Raw genomic sequence first — 18,864 nt, forward strand, 5'->3', positions numbered from 1 at the left:
TAAAACGAGATAGTTTCTTGTCTTTTCTTAACTTTGGGCCAAGAAAAAAAAAAGAGCTTCTCGAGGACGGTCCGTGCTTTGTTTGCTAGTTCCAGATGGTTTCGTTTACGTCGTTTTGTCGAGGCGCGCGCCGGTTAATAACGCCTTTGTGGCGAGGATTCCCGGTTGCTATCATACGGGGGCTTTCCCAAGGTTACCTTTTTCGTTTTCGTCGCTGCTATTTGGAGGCGTTACTCATTGATAGGTATTATTGAGTACCTAGGTAAGTGGTTGAAGATATCGTGTGGATAGTAGTAGATTGCCGGTTTGAATGTTGCAATCCTAATCCTAATCCTGATGCCAGCCAGTCCCGCAAACTCAATTGCACATGCATTTGATTCCGTTTGTATGTGACCCTCCCACCCCTCCAACCAGCCCTCGCACGGGAAGTAGGCTACTGTAACTATGCACGTAACGTGAACTACTGTTTGTTTTGAAATAACTTAGGTAGTTAGGCGTGTTTTTAATGTACATATTTGGAAGATATGTATGGCTATGATAAACTATGGTTTGACCGGTTGAAAAGTCAATGGAAATAATTTATCTCTTCGGCCACCAAGTTTGTATAGGTATGGTTGGTGGATATAAACATTGAAACGTATCAAAGCTAGTTAATTTATTTAGTTGTACTGCTGACTGCTGTGCTAGTGTAAGAGGTACCTAAGGTAGAAGGTACCTATACCTAAACGTATCTCCTAGCATTATTAATGTTGGTAAAGGGCAAGTAAAGAAGAAGGAACGTTCAAAGAGGCTGTTATTACCGTAATGGTAAGTCCCAAAATTCGTTGAACGTCTCAAGCGACGCCCTTTGTGTTTTTGTGCTACGTGAGGGTGGGTACCTATCTGGCAATCTAATTCCCCCGCCGTATTGCCCTCACTTTATTACTTTGCACCTACCTTAGGCTACCTATCCGGCCTATGTAAGGTATTGTATGTACGTACATACCTAAGACACCAGACAACCCCGGTGGTTCAGTGCCTTAATTAGTACCCAATCCACCCCATTCCCCCCAATGACAATACTTTAGATACACAACAATATTGTAAGAGGTACTTGAGAGGTATTAGCAAAATAGCGCAAACTTAGACATATTCACAAGTAACTATATTTTATCTTGTAGGTTCTAGGTTAAGTACACTCTAGTCCAGCTTGCTGCAGGTCAACAACCTACCCATGGCTTATCTTATGTTGTCCCTCCACTCTTTTCAGATTCTCACTTTCTTGTCCTGACTGACGTACCCGCCATCCAATCCCAAAACCTCACGACACAATCTGCATCTAACGTATCCTCTTCCCTCCTCTTCTCTTCTTCTCTTTTTTTTTATTTTCTTCTCTTTGCATCCTCATTCGAAAGAAACTAAAGGGGCTGTTCAAAGCAAATAACTATACAGCACCGAGATTCCTAGTCGAGTTCTATTTAGATTCTCGCATCATGAATACCTAAATCCTACTGTTGTACCAGACTAAACCTCTCCCGTATATCGCATTTGGGTACGAACCGCAGCCCTCGCCCATTCGTCATCCTTGTTTTCCCCATTTTCGGCCAACCTTTTTTTGTCTCTTGGTCCAAACACCTTGAACAAGTCAGCAACGTCGAGCCCAGTTAGCCAAGCCCGCATTCTAGTGAGCCCTTTGCTCACTCCCAACTTTTGCTAATGCGCGTGTTATGACTTAGGAGGACTACCCGACGACAATAATATTTTGGCCTGAATTGGCCATATCGTTTTATCCCCAATTCATCTTTACTCGAGCCAACTTGTTCATCGCCACAACCCCCGCTGAACCTGCCGCCTCTCTCTTCCTTGCCGCCCGGACGCCATGGATCAATGGCAGGGCTATTCCGACGCCGCTGGCGGTTCTCGAAGATATAACGGCGGTAGTCAAATGACTCCGGGTAGGGAATATGCTCAGCAACCTGCTCAAGTCCAGCCTCCTGTCGGCTTCAAGTATGATCAGTACCAAGGAGCGATAAATTCGCATGCTCCTCAGCAGAGCGCGACTTCGCCTATCACCACCCCGCAGTTACGCGATGGCAATGGTGACGTGCCTATGCAGGATGTTCACGATCCTTACGGGAGTATGAAATATCCCATGCGCCCGCATCATCAGTCGCACCTCTCAGGTGGTCGATCCGCGAACCTCCACTCGCCCTCTGAGCCATCGGCCGCCGCTCAGCGATATTCGCCCATGGAAGTACTGTCGCCAACATCACCGTATGCACCCAAGTCGGCAGCAAATCAGGCTCAGTTCTCCGCGCCCCACACTCAGCGCCAGTCACCTACTCGGGCTGAGTATCAGTCTCAGAGCGGTTATTACGCCCGACAGAACTCTCAGCTTCCTTCTATCACGCCTTACGCAAATTCCCAGGAGAACTACCCATCAGCTACTGTTTCGGCTCTTGATGGTGCCTATGCTAATGACCCAAAATCACCGAGGAGAGCGCTGCAGCCCACCGCCACAATGCCTGTCGAGAAAAAGCCCGTGCCCCAGTTTAAGAAGATCGGCGCCGTGACAGACTTGCGACCCAAGGTCAATGCTCAACCGCCGTTCCGTCGCGCAAACCCCGAGGGAGGGTTTATAAGTGTATGAAGACTTACTATCGAGTATTTACCCCGGACGTAGCGATTCTAACAATTTTTCTTTTATAGCCTCTCCAAGCCCTTACCGTCCATCTACCCGCAACGTATCGCATATGCAACCCTAACTTCAAATACGAGTCTTCCCGCAATCCCCGTCGGGTACTGACTAAACCGAGCAAGGGAACCAAGAACGATGGGTACGATAATGAGGACAGCGATTATATCCTTTATGTCAACGACATCCTAGGTTCGGAGGAAGCCGGTCACAAGTGCGTTTTTTATTTGTAGTCTCCTCTTTATAGACTATTGCTAATGACTCTTATAGGAACCGATACCTCATCCTAGATGTGCTTGGACAAGGCACCTTTGGGCAGGTCGTCAAGTGCCAGAACTTGAAGACCCAAGAGGTCGTTGCTGTCAAGGTCATTAAAAATAGGACGGCATACTTTAACCAAAGCATGATGGAGGTGTCTGTGTTGGACTTGGTAAGATTTGAAGCCTAAGTTATCCGTATTGAGCTTCGCTAATGACTACGTAGTTGAACACGAAACTTGACAAGAACGATGATCACCATCTACTACGACTCAAAGACACGTTTATACATCGACAGCATCTTTGCTTAGTATTCGAACTTCTGAGCGTCAATTTGTACGAGCTTATAAAGCAGAACCAATTCCGAGGTCTCAGTACGACACTCGTCCGAGTATTTGCCCAGCAGCTCCTTAATGGTCTCGCCCTGCTCAACAAGGCGCGACTAATACATTGTGATCTAAAACCTGAGAATATTCTACTAAAGAACCTCGAGAGCCCCATCATCAAGATTATCGATTTTGGCTCAGCCTGCGACGAGCGACAGACAGTGTACACATACATCCAGTCGCGATTCTACCGATCACCCGAAGTATTATTAGGCCTTCCCTATTCCTCGGCAATCGACATGTGGTCACTCGGCTGTATCGTAGTCGAGCTATTTTTAGGCCTGCCGCTATTCCCGGGCTCGTCCGAATACAATCAGGTCTCGAGAATCGTCGAGATGCTTGGAAATCCCCCGAACTGGATGATCGAGGTCGGTAAGCAGGCCGGTGATTTCTTCGAGAAGAGGCAGGATGAATTCGGTCGGAAAACGTACCATCTAAAGAGTATGGAACAGTTCTCTCGGGAACGTGGGACGAAAGAACAACCTAGCAAGAAGTACTTTCAAGCGAGCACGCTACCGGAGATTATTAAATCATACCCAATGCCGCGAAAGAACATGAAGCCGAACGAGATTGAACGAGGTAGGCACTGTCTTCCAGCTAGACGGATTTTTTTGGCCCAGCTAACCTGTATATCCAGAAATGAACAACCGAATTGCTTTCATCGATTTCGTGCGAGGGCTACTGACTATCAGCCCTCTAGAGAGATGGTCGCCGCAACAGGCAAAGCTTCACCCATTCATCACTCAGCAGAAATTCACCGGCCCCTTTGTACCGCCGATGAACTTGAAGTCAAGCTCTCTGAATCGATCTCCAGCTCCTGGAACACAACAACAGCAGCAAGCTGCCGAACTCAGCAAGCAAAGAGCACAACAGGCGCAAGCTCAAGCTCAGGCGGCTGCTCAGGGAGCGTATATTATGCATAACTCCCAATATCCAGCCACGCCACACGGACAGCCTTCGATGTACCAGACCAACGGCTTGTATACCCCCAGTGGTAGTCACGCGGGTGCGCCGCCGCCTTATACCGCCCAGCAATCCCCTTACGGCCAAATGCCCATGGGTCAAGCACCTGCGCAAGTGGTGCCCGCGAATTACGCTGCCGTCCCGCAACCGAACCTATACCAACAAGCTACGGTTCGAGCGGGCCGCCAACGCGCGTCGACGATGGATCAGCAGCAGAGTGGTATACCTGCAGCCATTCAGAGAGTCGCTAGCCACCTTGATCCAAGTCAGCCCATCAGACTGCAACCGAGTCCTGCATACTATCCACCACCTGCCGATGGCATTGGCCTCACAGACCCTGGAGCTGGTAGGGTAGCTGGCAGGAGAGACAGTAGATCGCAGAGAGGGGGTACTACTAGAGGTAACCGTGACTTCATCCGTAACCTAGAAGAAAGGACGCTCGAGGAGGGATTCATGGGAGGTGGAGGCCAAAATCCGTGGGCTTGAGTAATGCCCTATGCGATTAAGTCCCACAAGAGCAGAACCGCGTATGTCAATCCATGTTGAGGATATTACAGCCAACCTCAACCTGTTGACGGGGGCCCAAGTTCCTAGGATCGACCCTCACTCCTAGCTAGATTGGTAGCAGCGACATTTCCGAAAGAGCCTATCCTTCGGACGCTGTTATAGTCCCGCGTTAGCCTACCGGCGCGAACTTTTACAGGCGTGTATGATACCCAGCAGAACATAGGGTGCAACCTAGATTGCCCAAAAGTTTACTTTTCTTTCCTCTTTTCCTTCGCTGCACACTACAGTTGGAGATTGATGATATTTCGGCTGCATATAGCATTGGGAGAGGTTTCTCGACGAATAGCTCTGCTTTGAGGAAGAGTGGATTATCAATGAGAATGTTGCTACGTTATGGCTCAGAAAACCCTAAGTAGGCTGTATAGGGGGGAAGAGCCGCCTTCGCTTTTACGTTGCGGTTCGGGCCCGTAGGCAAAATCTTAGATCCAATACCCATCTTAGTTCTGAGCGTTCGTTTTGTACTAAGTGGGAGATACTAAGCTTTCCCACAGAGATTCCGTTGCTGTTATGAGGGCTAACCGCGGTAACGTATTACGCCGAGGGTAAATGATACCGGCCGAGTGGTAGGAAAAGGGGATACAACTTGAGGAACGAGGACGATGGACGAGTGGACGGGAGGATGGAGGGAGAGCTTGCTGCTACTTGGCAGCTGACTTTTTATTTTTATTTTTATTATTACACCTGCGGGAAGCGAAGAGGATTGCGGAGGTCAAATATGACCTATCGTGCTAAGAGGCGCGATTTGCTGTACGTATACGTTACCTAACTGAGGTTGCATATGATACCTACCTATAAATGCGTATAACTAGGCTACCTACGATGACTATGGTGGTGATGATTGTGATTGTGATTGTGGTAGTGGCGAGTATAAGTTAACTGTGCGGCTAAGTAACTCGATCGTTTAGCATTTGACTGAGGTATATGAAGTTGGCATGAGAGTGGGATGGTAGTCTGATGATGAGATAGATAGTGGTAGGATAGGGGGGAAAGGGATGAATAATCGTATCTTGGTATGGGGTGTAGGAGATACAGTAGAGTTCCCAAGTGAAAGGTTTATATGAACGATATATGAACGTAACGTAGGTATATATATGTATTGGTACACAAACGAGAACTCCGTAAACTCGTTGGCGTTGTCTCTTTATAACCCTTTTTAACGTAATAAAGCTTCCGTAGAGATATGATTGATTTGTCGATTATCCCGCTGCCTTTCCCTACTTACTTTCTTCCCTTCCCTTTAGATTTAATTTATTAGCCGTTAGACTATATCTACCTATCTCGTTAGTTTCGTGTCGTCCTCTACTACATATATTACCTACCTACCTACCCCCTTATCGCCCCCCAACTCGGAATTTTGCATATGTCGAGAAATTCTAGTATTGACTGTTTCCCTTATACCTATTAGGTTAGGTATTTCTTTATATATTTACCCTTATATCACCTTTCTCGTAACCCTTCGATGTACGTAGACGTACGTGTATTCGAGAAACGGCTATAGAACTAAGATAACATAATATTGATTTATTAGTAATTACGTTATTCCATCCACACGGCGTATAAAACGATAAAGTTACAAGCATAATTAAGTCGTAGCATTAAGTCGTGTCCATAAAACTGGTTTCATAATCTAACCTATAAGCGACCTGGTCGTCCATAGCCCCTAAATGCCTGCCTATTAGGTACCCGCAAAGGGGGTATATTGTCTACATGAACACCTCGTCTCCCCGCTGGATCCAAGGTATTAATGGTGGTGTAAAATGTAGACGCGTGTGTTGTATTAGTACATGCCTAAGTAGGTAAAAAGGAATAACTCGAAGACGTCCTACGTCATATCTATACGTCCGGTACTCCGTCTCTGGATATCTCGTTTTCCCTTTCGTAGTCTGCGTCGTATCCGAAAACGTGACTCTAATGGAGACGTCCATTTCTTCAATGCTCGTCTCACCAAGGGAGTCTATTCTCTTGGTCGACTGCAATATAGCCCTACTTGCGCGCCGTAACGGAGCTACATCTTCTAGGATCCCTCGGTTCATCATCGTCGGTATTGACGGCGAGGTGAATAATTATCCGGGTAATAGTCGTCCCTCCCAGCAACATCCGCTTCTGATCCGTGGTCCTACCTTCCGGTTCGGAAGTTTCTGCCTCGTCGACTATTATTACCACTAGCACCGTTAGCTTGGCTTTGGGGGACCATGGTATCGCTGTATAGGCCGCCGCCGTTGCCGCCACTGTTAGAGTAGCTACTGCCGAGCGAGTCCGTATCCATCCGGTCATCAAACCCCATTGATCCGTCGACCACAACATTATTGCCGGCTGATCGAGTCTCGTAGTCACGCTGGGCGCGTGGCCCGGTAGGCGGTGTGGAGCGATAGGTGCCACCGGGCTTTAGATATACGTGAAGCGTTCTGCCGTCGGCCTATCGCATTCATTAGCTTCCTGGACATGATGTGGCTTAGTTAACTTCCGCAAGACTCACCGTCTGATTGTTAAAAGTCTGGATAACCCGGTCCGCGCCCTCCTTGCTCTCGAAGACTATCTCGGCTATCACAATAGGATGGGTCTTGATTAGTCGACAACTGCTCACAAGGCCTCCGACTGGAGTCATGGCGCTCTCTATATCAGCAGCTGTGGTCCCCGGCGCAAAGTTTTGTGCCATGACAGCAAACGGTCCTGCAAGGCCTCGAATCGTTATGCCTTGTCCCGGGGGCTGCGTGGGTGCTGAACGCACGTTCAACTGCTGCTGCGCCGTTGCAGGGGAGAAGGTTGTACGCTCATAGGCATTGGCAAGCCGAGATGCGCGGTTTGGCCTAGCATTTCGCGGGGCGTTTCTCGGTCGAGGCGCCGAAGTACCTGGTGCGTGAATTCGGGATGCTAGGGAGTTCGGGTCTTGTTGCGCTCTCGGGTTCTTGGGCGCATTGTGAAGGTCGTGAGTCCATTCACCATTGATATCACCACCTGGGAGACGCGCAACCGATGATACTCGCTTTAGAAAGTGACGTATTAGCGGAGTGTTCGGAATCTCAGAACTGGGATGGCAAGTGCAGTGTTATCATACCTTCTTCACTCCGACTCTGCTTGCAAGGGAACCAGCAGTGGGTGCGCTCGCTCGTCTTTGGCCATCTTTCTTCTTAAAGATACGCGCAGCAAGAGCTTCATTCCTCTTACGCTCTCGGCCTAAACCAATTGAGCATTAGTTGATAAGTTCTTCGTTTGTATTGATATTATAAATTATAAATTGGTAATTATTGTTCCAAGTTGCTCATAAACCCTCGTTCGAGAAACTTACCAGCATTGATGATCTTCTCAAATTCGGTGGCGTGTTCTTTCGCCATTGTGACTTGGTGATGTCCGAAGCCTTGTAAGGGACGACGAGTATGCGATATTGGCAAACGGTGATAGACGAGGGATCTAATCAATTCGCAAGGGAGGATATTCGCTTGGAATCTAGATAGATAGATATTCTTCTAAAAATGGTCGTGGGGGTTATCTCGAGCAAAACGTTGTGAGTTGGAGGTAAAGTGGCAGGAGAGGCGGTAGAAGATGTGAAGGGCTAAAAGCTATTAATTAAATATGCGCGGAGTTGAATGAAGTTTGTAAGAGCGCGAAGGTTGAACTTGATGCAGGGGTGGGCGCGTATGGATTATGGCTCAAGGTTCAATCAGGGAGGTACGTAGATAATGTGGCCGTGCAAAGAAATCTGTGGCTAGATATGTACCTATGTACCTACAACAGCTGAATAGACAAAGCACACAGACCATTATAACTTAGCGGGGGTTTCTAGTTCTTGGCTGCTTACCTAAGGTAAATATCAGCTTCAAAAGGTACGTACTCGAAGCGATTAGGGTCAAGCAGCTAGCCCGCAACCCACACAATCAACTTCTGCATCGAGGGAAAATTATCGGCTCTCTAATTTCGGGGTGTCTTTTCCAAATTTCTTCAATTGCCCAAACAACCCAAACATCCATTCTCTCTTCAACATCACGAATTACGCAAATTAGACCGGCACCATGGGTCGCGTGGTATGTTCGGAACTGCTTTTCTATTAATTGGTATTATCGCGACTAACGAGTTTCGTCAAATAGATTCGTAACCAGAGAAAGGGCAAAGGCAGTATCTTCAGTAAGTATTCGACGCCGACGTCCTCTCGCAACATCCTTTAGTGCTCGCCACGATTGCGATCGATTGAATATCCTCCGATACGCTCTGATACGGATTATTTCGGCTTACCTTTGATTTCTTCTAGCCGCCAACACCCACCTGCGCAAGGGCCCGGCCAAGTTCCGTTCTCTCGATTTCGCTGAGCGCCATGGCTACGTACGAGGTGTCATCAAGGAGATAATCCACGACCCGGGTCGTGGTGCTCCCCTCGCCCGAGTCGTCTTCCGATCCCCCTACAAGTTCAAGCAGATCACCGAGACCTTCATCGCCAATGAGGGCATGTACACCGGTCAATTCATCTACGCCGGCAAGAACGCCGCCCTTACCGTCGGAAACGTCCTCCCCCTCTCCTCTATGCCCGAAGGTACCGTCATCTCCAACGTGGAGGAGAAGGTTGGTGACCGAGGAACCCTTGGTCGCACCTCTGGCAACTACATCACTGTTGTCGGCCACAACCCCGATGAGGGCAAGACCCGAATCAAGCTTCCCTCTGGTGCCAAGAAGGTTGTCTCCAGCAGCTCTCGAGGAATGATCGGTATTGTTGCCGGTGGTGGCCGAACAGACAAGCCTCTCCTGAAGGCTTCGCGCGCCAAGCATAAGTTCGCCGTCAAGCGCAACTGCTGGCCCAAGACTCGTGGTGTTGCCATGAACCCCGTCGACCATCCTCACGGTGGTGTAAGTAGAATCGGATGTATTGGAATGTTTTGTTTGATACTAATGCGGAATGTTAGGGTAACCATCAACATATCGGTAAAGCCTCTACGATTTCCCGATACGCGGCGCAAGGTCAAAAGGCGGGTCTCATCGCAGCCAGACGGACGGGTCTGCTGCGTGGTACCCAGAAGACGAAGGAGTAAAATGGGTTCTCCAGGTCATGGTTCATCACGGCGGTTGGAGTTTTACTTGTTTGCACTTTGCATCTCTCTAGGTACTTGGCGAGCTACGATATGAGATAGGCTCAATGGAAGTACCCGGCATCAGATTCTTTCTGCACTTCTACACATATTTTTCAGTTGTCACCCGCCGTGAAATTAGTGAAAGCTGAGATAGAGCTATTATGGAGGATTTGCTGCATGGATGGTAATCCCCAGGCCCCCCCAGGCCAGACCAGGCCATACTTCGTACAATATGTATAGGGTTAAGTGGAGATGCTATTACAAGAAAAAAGATGCATTCCGATCAAAGTATCGCGTGACGAGGGTCGACAGATGGAACCATACGTAGCCGTATGTACCTGATGTAGATAACCTATAGGTCTATCCTTGGTAGGGCATGATATCATACGATGGAACTAGCCTTGATAAAGAAGTTAAAATACCTAAAAGTAACCGCATTATTTGCATAGGTACCTAACATAAATACTCTGATGTTTTACCATCTAATTACCATTTCTCTAACCACCTAAGGTTCTTTCCAAAGGATGCCGATATTGTCTTATTAATAGCGCGTGAGATTTTAGATGTGAGTACCTAGTAAGTAATACAGCAGGAAGTACCTAACCTTTAGGAGAATGCCGTTCCCCACCTGCCTTCCCTCCGGGTTGATCCCTCGGACAATCTCAAAAGCGCTACGATTCTATAATAATAACCCCACTAACACGGCCCACGTCGCTTCCTACGCTTGTGCCGCTTGTGCCTGTACAACTGTCCCGCTCTCCTATAAAATCTCACCCCGCCAAAATAAGGGTCTTTCTACTTTAACACAACCGCCGAATCTTCTACCTCTATCAACATTATCTACCGCCGCACGACGACGCTTCCAATCTACAATGGCCGCTAATAAGGAATACGTACTCCTCGCTTTGGAGAACCCTCTTCTGGGTGAGTTGAAATTTTACTTAATTTTACTTATACAAGTGCATCACAATTAGGCATCTAAGAGGGGTGAAATGCGAGGGGTGAGGGGTGAAAGTTGAGCTTCGGTCAACAATTCCAGTGTAATTGTGTATAAGCCAGAGCAACAACAACAGAGCTACTCTTGAAGCTTTTAATTCTATGAAAAGCTATACTCCAAGTACAACATCAGTTTACCCAGGAAAATAAAATTATATGACATGGAATTCTCCATAATGTCGTGCTCTTCCCATGGGCACTTCCTACGGACACTACCCCCACGACCGCTTCGGCCGAGTTTAAACTGACAGATTTCGGGGCCGATGTTAGATATCCAGGCCCAAGGCAACGAGGAGCTCCTCAAGAAGTACAACCTTAAGGCTAACGATGCGATCCTGGCCTCTCCCGAACATATCCCCATCTACGAGGAGCTGCTAAACAACTACGATGCCAAGCTGATTGCCGGTGGTGCCGCCCAAAACACCGCCCGTGGGGCTGCCTACATACTCCCGCCCAACAGTGTCGTCTACCTTGGCGGTGTAGGTAACGACAAGTACGCTGACATCCTCCGCGATGCCGTCAAGCAGGTCGGCCTGAGGGTTGAATACCGCGTCGACCCCAACACCCCCACCGGCAGGTGTGGTGCTATCATCACCGGCCACAACAGGAGCTTGGTCACTGACCTTGCTGCCGCTAACCTCTACGACATTGAACATCTCAAGAGTCCCAAGATCTGGGAGCTCGTTAAGAACGCCGAGTTCTACTACGTCGGTGGTTTCCACTTCACCGGTATTTCCCCTCCCCCGATGCTTGCATAGCTGATAGCTGGCAAGCAGACAGATAGGACGAACTCACTAACAACTCACAGTCTGCCCCCCTGCTATCCAGGCCCTCGGTGAGGAGGCTGCTGCCAACAACAAGACGTTTATCGTAAACATGAGCGCGCCCTTCATCGCCGAGTTCTTCAAGGATCCGCTCGACGCATCGTCCCAATACTGGGACTACGTGATCTGCAACGAGTCCGAGGCCGCCGCCTACGCGCGCTCGCATTCTCTGCCTGTTGCCGAGACCGACGTTGCAGGTATTGCCAAGGCCCTTGCCAACCTACCCAAGGCCAACACCAAGAAGCCTCGTGTCGCCGTTGTCACCCAGGGTACTCTACCTACCATTGTTGCTATCCAGGGCCAGGACGAGGTCAAGGAGTTCCCTGTCCACCCCATTGACGCTTCCAAGATCACCGACACCAACGGTGCCGGTGATGCCTTCGCTGGTGGTTTCGTTGCTGGTCTCGTCCAGGGCAAGTCCCTCGAGGAGAGCATCGATATCGGCCAGTGGCTTGCGCGCCTGAGCATCCAGGAATTAGGACCTTCGTAAGTAATTTCTATCTACTTACTTCTTGCCCTCGTCCTTCGTTACACATCACATTTTCTCTGGTTATAGTGCAATGCGGTTTTTTTTTTTTTTTCCTACTGGACGATTCTCAGGGGATAATACAAGCGACAATTCTTTGTACACACCAGAAAATCACAAAACCCCCTTTCTTACCGTATTGGCGAACCATTACTAACGAACGGTACAGATACCCCTTCCCCAAGCAGGCCTACCAACCCTCCTCGTAAATTACCTTCCTCATGAGACGGCAGTGAAAAAGAGCCTGTCAATACAACAATGACCCGGTGGCAACACCAAACAGCTTTGTCGTTACTCAACTTGGCGCAAAGGACGGCGTTCTCGGGAAGAAAATTAGGATAGGGAAAGGGTAGGTAGAATAGATAGAAAGATCTATATTGCTTTTCAACAGGCGGTGGGAATGGTCCATTAACTGCATTTGCAAAAAGCGAAGCGAACTGAAAAGAAGATGGGATAGGAGAACGCGAGCCATCTTCCTCATCTTTTTTTATCTGCTGGGTTTCAACAACTAGAGGACATCATATTTTCTTGTCTTGTCTCTTGTTGTTTCTATACATCATTATTAAACTTGCTTTATCATATAGCTAGAGAGCTGGCTGTATGATTGGTGGTGGCTGGCATTGCCGTGCTGGTCCCTTGGCCATCGGGATGTCGACAGTGGCCTTTCGTATACATACTTTAGCTAGCTAGGCAACTAAGTTATGTCCTACGATCGGATGATATGAATACGTGAAAATGTGATGGATTGGTGTGAATGAAATTTGCAAGGTGTCATAACAGATAGCAACAATGCTCGGTTCCAAATACGGAGGGCATTACCTATGGATAGAGAATATATCCGAAATCTCTTAAGTATAGAATATTTCCGTCTCTACTAACTACATATTTCTACAAACTGAACAACAATCATCGCGGTAGTTGATCATTACTAGAAACCGTCTTTAACACACGGCCAAGACCATTATTATATTCCCTATTATGCCAGTAAATCCCTACGGCGAAGGATAGGATACGAAGCTATCTAACCGCGAGGCAAGACTCGCTACAGACGGGGAAGTAATCAAATATGAAATTTAAGCAGGCCCTGGCTGCAGAGGGGACTGTATCATCACATTTCCTGCTGTGTAGAAAATACGGAAGTAACCAAGAACGACGCAACAACGCGGGCGTTTAATCGGGAAGAATATGCCGTGTTACAAAAGTTTAAGAGTCTATAATTTATTAGAATCCCTGTTTTCAACCATTTCCGTGTGTGGAATACGACTTACCCAGCGGTCACCGCAGCGAAGTAGTCAGCTTCCCAAATCCAAAAATCTTTTTTTTTTCTTTTCGTTCAAGGGTTCAGTATGCTCCGCCCTCGAATTCCTCGTCTTTGACTCTGGCTGATTTCCACGTAACTGGATTCTGAATATTACAAAGAGTAGCTTCCGTCGAAAGGATGATGTGACATGCTGGGTAAGCTGTACTGGATCTCGAGGAAACGTAGAAGGGTACCGAAAACAAGACATGTATGAAGAGCGCTGAACTCATTCTTTGTTCGCTTAATCATTAATGACCATAAAAAAAGGTTATGTCGCTGACGACACAAATTTCTCATATTTGTCGCCTACCATTCTTCTCCATAGGAGATAGTAGGCCTCCTGCCCTCAAGCTGGATAACAACCGCCGTCTCACTATCTGTTCGTCAGGCCCATTGTCCGCGCCTTTGGGGTCATATTCTTCTTAGCAATGTCGTACCCGGAAGATAAGATGTCACGGAAAAATGACCTTCTCATTCTGGATGTTTCAATGAGCTGCCCGTAGCAGTATGAATACTGTGACCGTTTACGCTGCTCAACTATATTGAATTATCGCCAAGGTGGTTGAAGGATGCTGGTTAACATGCCCCTGCAACCGTCGGGGAGGATCCATGAATAGGGTATGTCTTAGAATTGACAGAGCTCTTATTACATAAACATAAGGCTCTTGACCTATAGTCTAGTCCGGGAACACGGATTTTAAAGTAATGAGGCGTGGAAGAAACGATAATATCGAGCCTTTTCTTTCGTAATGTTTCCTAGGAAATTCTCACTAATCGTAGTCCGCTTTAGTTATTAAGAGTAAATATGACAATATGTCAACGGAAGCCATCACTTAGGGCGTTGCTTCTGATTTTTAAGCATTGTAGACCCCAAGAGTTGGCGGTCATAATCATAAGAGTCGCCTTCAGTGCCTAGAGCATTCTTAGCTTGATTTCAGTAGTGCGTAGAGCCATCCCTACCGTTGGATCCCGCACCAAGACGGCCGAACGGGGTACTGGCATTATAGCTGCCGTTAGACAAGACCATGTTAGGGGGGCCACCTAGAGGCGCGGCAGGAGTACCGCCATAAAGGCTACTCGGGTGCGAAAAGGCGAATGTCGATCCGCTTCTCGTAGGTTCCTGGAGCCAAGGAGATTGTGGTTGCTGGACTGGGGTAGGAGGGCCGGGTGCCTTACGTCTGGATACTGATCCCTGAGGTCCTAAAACTAAAACGACCGCCGGATCGATGCCGGCGGGGCTCGAGGCATTCGGGGGATGGCTGCGAGGGTCTTGAAACCCACTATATGTTCCGATTGACTTGCCGGACCAGCTTGGTCCAGGCGAGTTTTGCAGATTAGACGTAGCCGCAAGTTGACTAGCAGAACGTTCCATGGAAGTTGAGCCAATGTTAAGTCCGAGATTGCTCAAATAAGGCGATTTGGACCCCGGGGCAAATGGCGAACCTGACGTTCCGGGTGTAGATCCCCGGGCCCCTAAATAGGGGCTAGCAGCCACGCGGCTCGCAAAATTATCTGAAGACTGCGTATCATTGGGGATTAACCCATGCTGGGCATAAAGAGAAGCTGTCAAACTACCAAGAACGGCAGTTCGCGATGCTTCGAGTGAGTCGCGAGAGCCTTTTGTTTCATGTCGATTGAGAGCCGGCGAAGGTGCCATGGTTATTCCTGGCTTGCCATAAACTTGATATGTACCAGTAGCTAGACCATTAAGATAAGATGATTCCAGGCTATCTGATTGACCGTGAGCGCTCCTAGGTATATAATCGCCATCAGGGGGCAACTGATTATTAGATCGACTACCAGAACGGTGCGGAGTCGGCTTATAAAAATAATCCCATGGAAGACTAGGGATAGTCTTAGATACTGGAGAAGGTTGTGCAGAAGTATGCTCAGAATTAGCGCCTAATTGGCCAAAGACCTCATTTGCCGTAGTAGTATTCATGCCATAGCTTGTATCAGCCTGTGTCTGGCTCGATTGAGGTCTGCTGTCTTCAGTAGGATCCAGAAGCTTATTTACCATGCTGACCATTTCACTATCTCCACTCAAATCCGTATCTAGAAGTGAAAAAGGGGCTCGTTCGTCGACCGACTTCCCTTTATCAAGTCGATGCTGCGTCTTAAGGTCCATATCACTATCGTCGCCATAAGATTGTTTTGCATCTGCCGTAGTGATACCTGAGTTTGAAAACTCTAGGTCTTTCTGTGCTAGATCCTCAGGCTTAGCTTTCGTCTTACTAAGCTTAAGCTTATTCACCATACGTAGCATGATCGCTTCGCTGACGGGAACTCTCTGAGAAGGTTCGTCAGTAAAATCCCAGCATTCAACATCTCGTCCCTCATGCTGCTTAAGAGTCATGACGAGTGAGCAGCCCGAACTCTCTGCTAACAGAACACCACAATACACGATGTCTCTGATGCGCCAAACCGCTTCCGTATCAGGTCGGTATTGGCAGCCAGAAGCCCTTTGATGGGGCTTGCGAGATTTGGATTTTTTTGGTGAGCTTGGGCCCAGCAAGTCTTCCAATCGTGTAAATAGTGGCAGGTTTTCGTTGGAAAATGGTCTGAGCCCAAGAGACTCGACATCTTCGGGTAATAGATACTTGGACGTGGCTGTGACCGCAACTTGGTCGATGATCACGTTGAGTAAAGTCAGCGTATCACTGAGGAGTCCGTATACGTCACTAGCATATGGCTCTAAGAATTCTCGGTAGCTGTTAATATCGGCCTGAGAAACGTAAATCCATGAGATATAAAGACGGATGAAAGGGAGAAGCCGCTTTAGAAGCTGGCTAAAGTAGATAGGACTCTCAGCACTGTCACGGTTCTCTCTTTGCTTCTCGGAAGCTGGAGACGTTGCAGATTCATCCAGTAAACCGGCCTTTAGAACTCGAAGGAGAACCACAAATGTACGGATATTGAATCTCAATAAAAATTGAGCGGATTGGGAGCCTTGTATTGTCCAAGTAGCTTTTGGTTGTAGTCAGCATATAAGTCAACAATAACTGAAAGACAGTCCCGGCAAACTCACCCTTTACTTTCTCCAGAGCAACGTCATATGCCGCGATGTTGACGAATGTCATTCTGCGTAAGATAGCGTCATCAGGGTTAGATTTGATTGTCATCTCTATGCGATGTAGCACTTCCTCTTCTAACTCAGACTGCTGAGAAAAGGGCTCTCCTTGGAAGAAATACGCATGTAATCGGAGGAACCAGGTAACCATAGTCTCACTCGGATCTTTTGGCCCCTTGCGAGCAGTAGAAGGGTTTTCCAAGCCCTTGAATTCCCGCTCAAGGTTAGTAATCCCTAATTGGTGCGGCCTCGCGATGCAAATAGAACGGTGAAAGTGATAGACAATGTCAAGATGTCGAGCTTGAAGTTGATACAGTACGGCTAATTGGTGGTGGGCGGAGCCGTCATCGGGGTCAATGGCGTTTGCTAGACCGTAATACTCCAAAGCTTTATCGAAATTCGTACTGGAATTCGAAAGCTTCTCAGTCATCTGACATCGATACCTGACTAGGTCACCGAGGTGAACCAGAGTTATCTGGCATGATTTCAGAATCATTGCGCGAAGCCGAGACGGAGGTGTTGAATCGGGAGGAGGAATCGCTTCCGGCTCGATATCCGTACCATACGCAACTTGGTGAAGTTGCGGGATATAGAACCGGCTAGATAGTCTTTGAATATAGACACGGTAAAACGATTGAGATGTCCTCAGAAACCCGCGGTACTGCTTCTCTAGCTTCCGTCTCACGACAACTTGATTCTGTGCCAAGAGGCGGCTCATAACTTTTCGGTACTCTCCGTTAAGAAAGGTGTGAGCATGCCATAGAAAGTGCTCAACATTCTTACCGGCTGCATACTCGAAATCATGGTTGATGACGTTCATACAAGCTAGACGGAATCTAGAGTAACGATAGTGTTAATATCTTCTATCTTCCGGTAGCAGGAACAACACGGAAGGGGAATTCATACTCAGCCATCGTCTGCTCAACTTCCTCGAAAGCAGTTGTAGTGTTCGTAGTTCCGCGTTCTTTTTTCAGGCTTGATATCTTTGCCATTATATCAGTGCGGATCTTCTGGGCGTCCCTGCCACGCATGTTAATGCAAAAACCAAAACTGGCGCATCTGACAAACATAGACATACCCCCAGCTCGCCCTGGCTTTGTCTCGCGGGTTCTCCATTGTGGACGAAGACGGCTTACGATCGTAACGTATATGTGACGTCGAAGCGTGGTATAATAGCGCTATTAAGTCACCGTCGCTCTAGGGCGCGGGGTTTATGTTTTGACTGGGAAACTGTTGCGACAGCTCACAGCCAGGAAGCAGGATCACACGAACTCGAACCGGGCATGAGGATGCGGCGGATATCCATAATTTGAGGTGTGCGACGAGAGGCAACTGAGGCGCGCCGTACAAGATTGGGAAAAGGTAGCTTTCTCGGGGTATGATATCGGGTACATTTGCGGTTAGTTGTTAAGAGAAGGGATACCTCGTAGAAGAGATGTCCAACACTAAGAATCAGACGATCAGACAGGTAGAATTAAAGTTAGGAAATCGTAGGCGCAGACAGAAGCACGGATAAATACTACGTCTGCGACCAGGAACGAGAGCTTCTTATAGACCAGGGCGTCTTATTGGGTATACAAGAACCTATGGTAAGGTTAAGGGGAAAGGCGTGAAGGTGAGGAATGAATGGATGGAGGGTGAGGCGACTTGAATGGGCTCATAAAGTTGTAGTGTAGATCGTAAAAACGCTGGGAGGGTCGGCGCACACCAATGATGTGCTAAAATCTGCGAGCCTGCCCAAGGACCGATGTAGTACAGACAGGCAGGGCTACATATATAACACCAGACCTGATGTATTGTACCCAGTAAATATTAAACCTTAAAAAATGTACCTTGCTGGGTATTATATACAACGCGTACTGCCTACAGTCAGGTATGATAGGTACCTACCTAGGTACCTTATAGCACTTGGGCAGACCCCTCGTTGCTAACCCCCGGATTAGTTTAGGGGTCCTTTTTGGCACATTTACATTTAAAGATACCTATGTACTCTGTACGCTTGCAGCCACTAAGCTTGGATTCACACGCCGTAAACCCTGTCCTTGAGTCCATGCGGCAGATCAATCAGATCAATCGTCTCTAACTCGCTGCATTCAGTCGCTAGTAAACCTTTTTTAAGTTTTGAATTTCCCACTTGGCATTTTATGGAATCGACGAGTTACGATTCAAACTCACAGACCGCCTCCGTCGAGTGGGCATGGGTGGCCCAAAGTTCTCTTCCATTGTTCACATTCGTCATCAAACTTC

General features: G+C 47.9%; 5 protein-coding genes across 5 annotated transcripts; 3 read left to right on the forward strand and 2 right to left on the reverse strand.

The window, feature by feature from the left end:
* Window positions 1-2,089: 2,089 nt before the first annotated feature.
* On the forward strand, window positions 2,090-4,766 carry F5Y00DRAFT_253664 (kinase-like protein; the record flags this gene model as incomplete). The annotated part of the gene is made up of 5 exons (XM_048010080.1): window positions 2,090-2,623; window positions 2,689-2,888; window positions 2,945-3,104; window positions 3,158-3,896; window positions 3,955-4,766. The coding sequence occupies 5 exons, from the start codon at window positions 2,090-2,092 to the stop codon at window positions 4,764-4,766; spliced, it is 2,445 nt and encodes an 814-aa protein (XP_047863796.1).
* Window positions 4,767-6,318: 1,552 nt separating this feature from the next.
* Window positions 6,319-8,571, reverse strand: F5Y00DRAFT_239878 (uncharacterized protein). Its single transcript, XM_048008151.1, has 4 exons — window positions 8,134-8,571; window positions 7,903-8,021; window positions 7,324-7,830; window positions 6,319-7,263 (listed from the first exon to the last, which is right to left on the reverse strand). Exons 1-4 carry the CDS (start codon window positions 8,177-8,179, stop codon window positions 6,964-6,966), a joined length of 972 nt encoding a protein of 323 aa, XP_047863797.1. The 5' UTR covers window positions 8,180-8,571; the 3' UTR covers window positions 6,319-6,963.
* Window positions 8,375-10,350, forward strand: F5Y00DRAFT_239880 (60S ribosomal protein L2). Its single transcript, XM_048008152.1, has 5 exons — window positions 8,375-8,403; window positions 8,683-8,866; window positions 8,930-8,966; window positions 9,091-9,680; window positions 9,737-10,350. Exons 2-5 carry the CDS (start codon window positions 8,855-8,857, stop codon window positions 9,860-9,862), a joined length of 765 nt encoding a protein of 254 aa, XP_047863798.1. The 5' UTR covers window positions 8,375-8,403; window positions 8,683-8,854; the 3' UTR covers window positions 9,863-10,350.
* Window positions 10,351-11,160: 810 nt separating this feature from the next.
* F5Y00DRAFT_270819 (Ribokinase-like protein) lies at window positions 11,161-12,407 on the forward strand (the record flags this gene model as incomplete). The annotated part of the gene is made up of 2 exons (XM_048012673.1): window positions 11,161-11,626; window positions 11,706-12,407. 2 exons carry the CDS (start codon window positions 11,161-11,163, stop codon window positions 12,209-12,211), a joined length of 972 nt encoding a protein of 323 aa, XP_047863799.1. The 3' UTR covers window positions 12,212-12,407.
* A 1,711-nt stretch (window positions 12,408-14,118) lies between these two features.
* Window positions 14,119-17,733, reverse strand: F5Y00DRAFT_270821 (uncharacterized protein; the record flags this gene model as incomplete). The annotated part of the gene is made up of 4 exons (XM_048012674.1): window positions 14,119-16,514; window positions 16,576-17,453; window positions 17,524-17,637; window positions 17,696-17,733. 4 exons carry the CDS (start codon window positions 17,731-17,733, stop codon window positions 14,482-14,484), a joined length of 3,063 nt encoding a protein of 1,020 aa, XP_047863800.1. The 3' UTR covers window positions 14,119-14,481.
* Window positions 17,734-18,864: the final 1,131 nt, after the last annotated feature.

The sequence above is a fragment of the Daldinia vernicosa genome (genome assembly GCF_022497035.1).
Source record: "Daldinia vernicosa strain CBS 139.73 unplaced genomic scaffold F5Y00scaffold_30, whole genome shotgun sequence".
In the NCBI taxonomy this organism is placed as follows: Eukaryota; Fungi; Ascomycota; class Sordariomycetes; order Xylariales; family Hypoxylaceae; genus Daldinia; species Daldinia vernicosa.

Bases quoted from the DNA above. Each gene is read 5' to 3' on its own strand.
- F5Y00DRAFT_239878 (XM_048008151.1), bottom strand. From the start codon at position 8,179: ATGGCGAAAGAACACGCCACCGAATTTGAGAAGATCATCAATGCTG. The intron at 8,022-8,133 runs GTAAGTTTCTCG...CAATTGGTTTAG, and splicing joins TGAGAAGATCATCAATGCTG to GCCGAGAGCGTAAGAGGAAT. The intron at 7,264-7,323 runs GTGAGTCTTGCG...TGAATGCGATAG, and splicing joins AGACTTTTAACAATCAGACG to GCCGACGGCAGAACGCTTCA.
- F5Y00DRAFT_239880 (XM_048008152.1), top strand. The intron at 8,967-9,090 runs GTAAGTATTCGA...GATTTCTTCTAG, and splicing joins GGGCAAAGGCAGTATCTTCA to CCGCCAACACCCACCTGCGC. The intron at 9,681-9,736 runs GTAAGTAGAATC...GCGGAATGTTAG, and splicing joins TCGACCATCCTCACGGTGGT to GGTAACCATCAACATATCGG.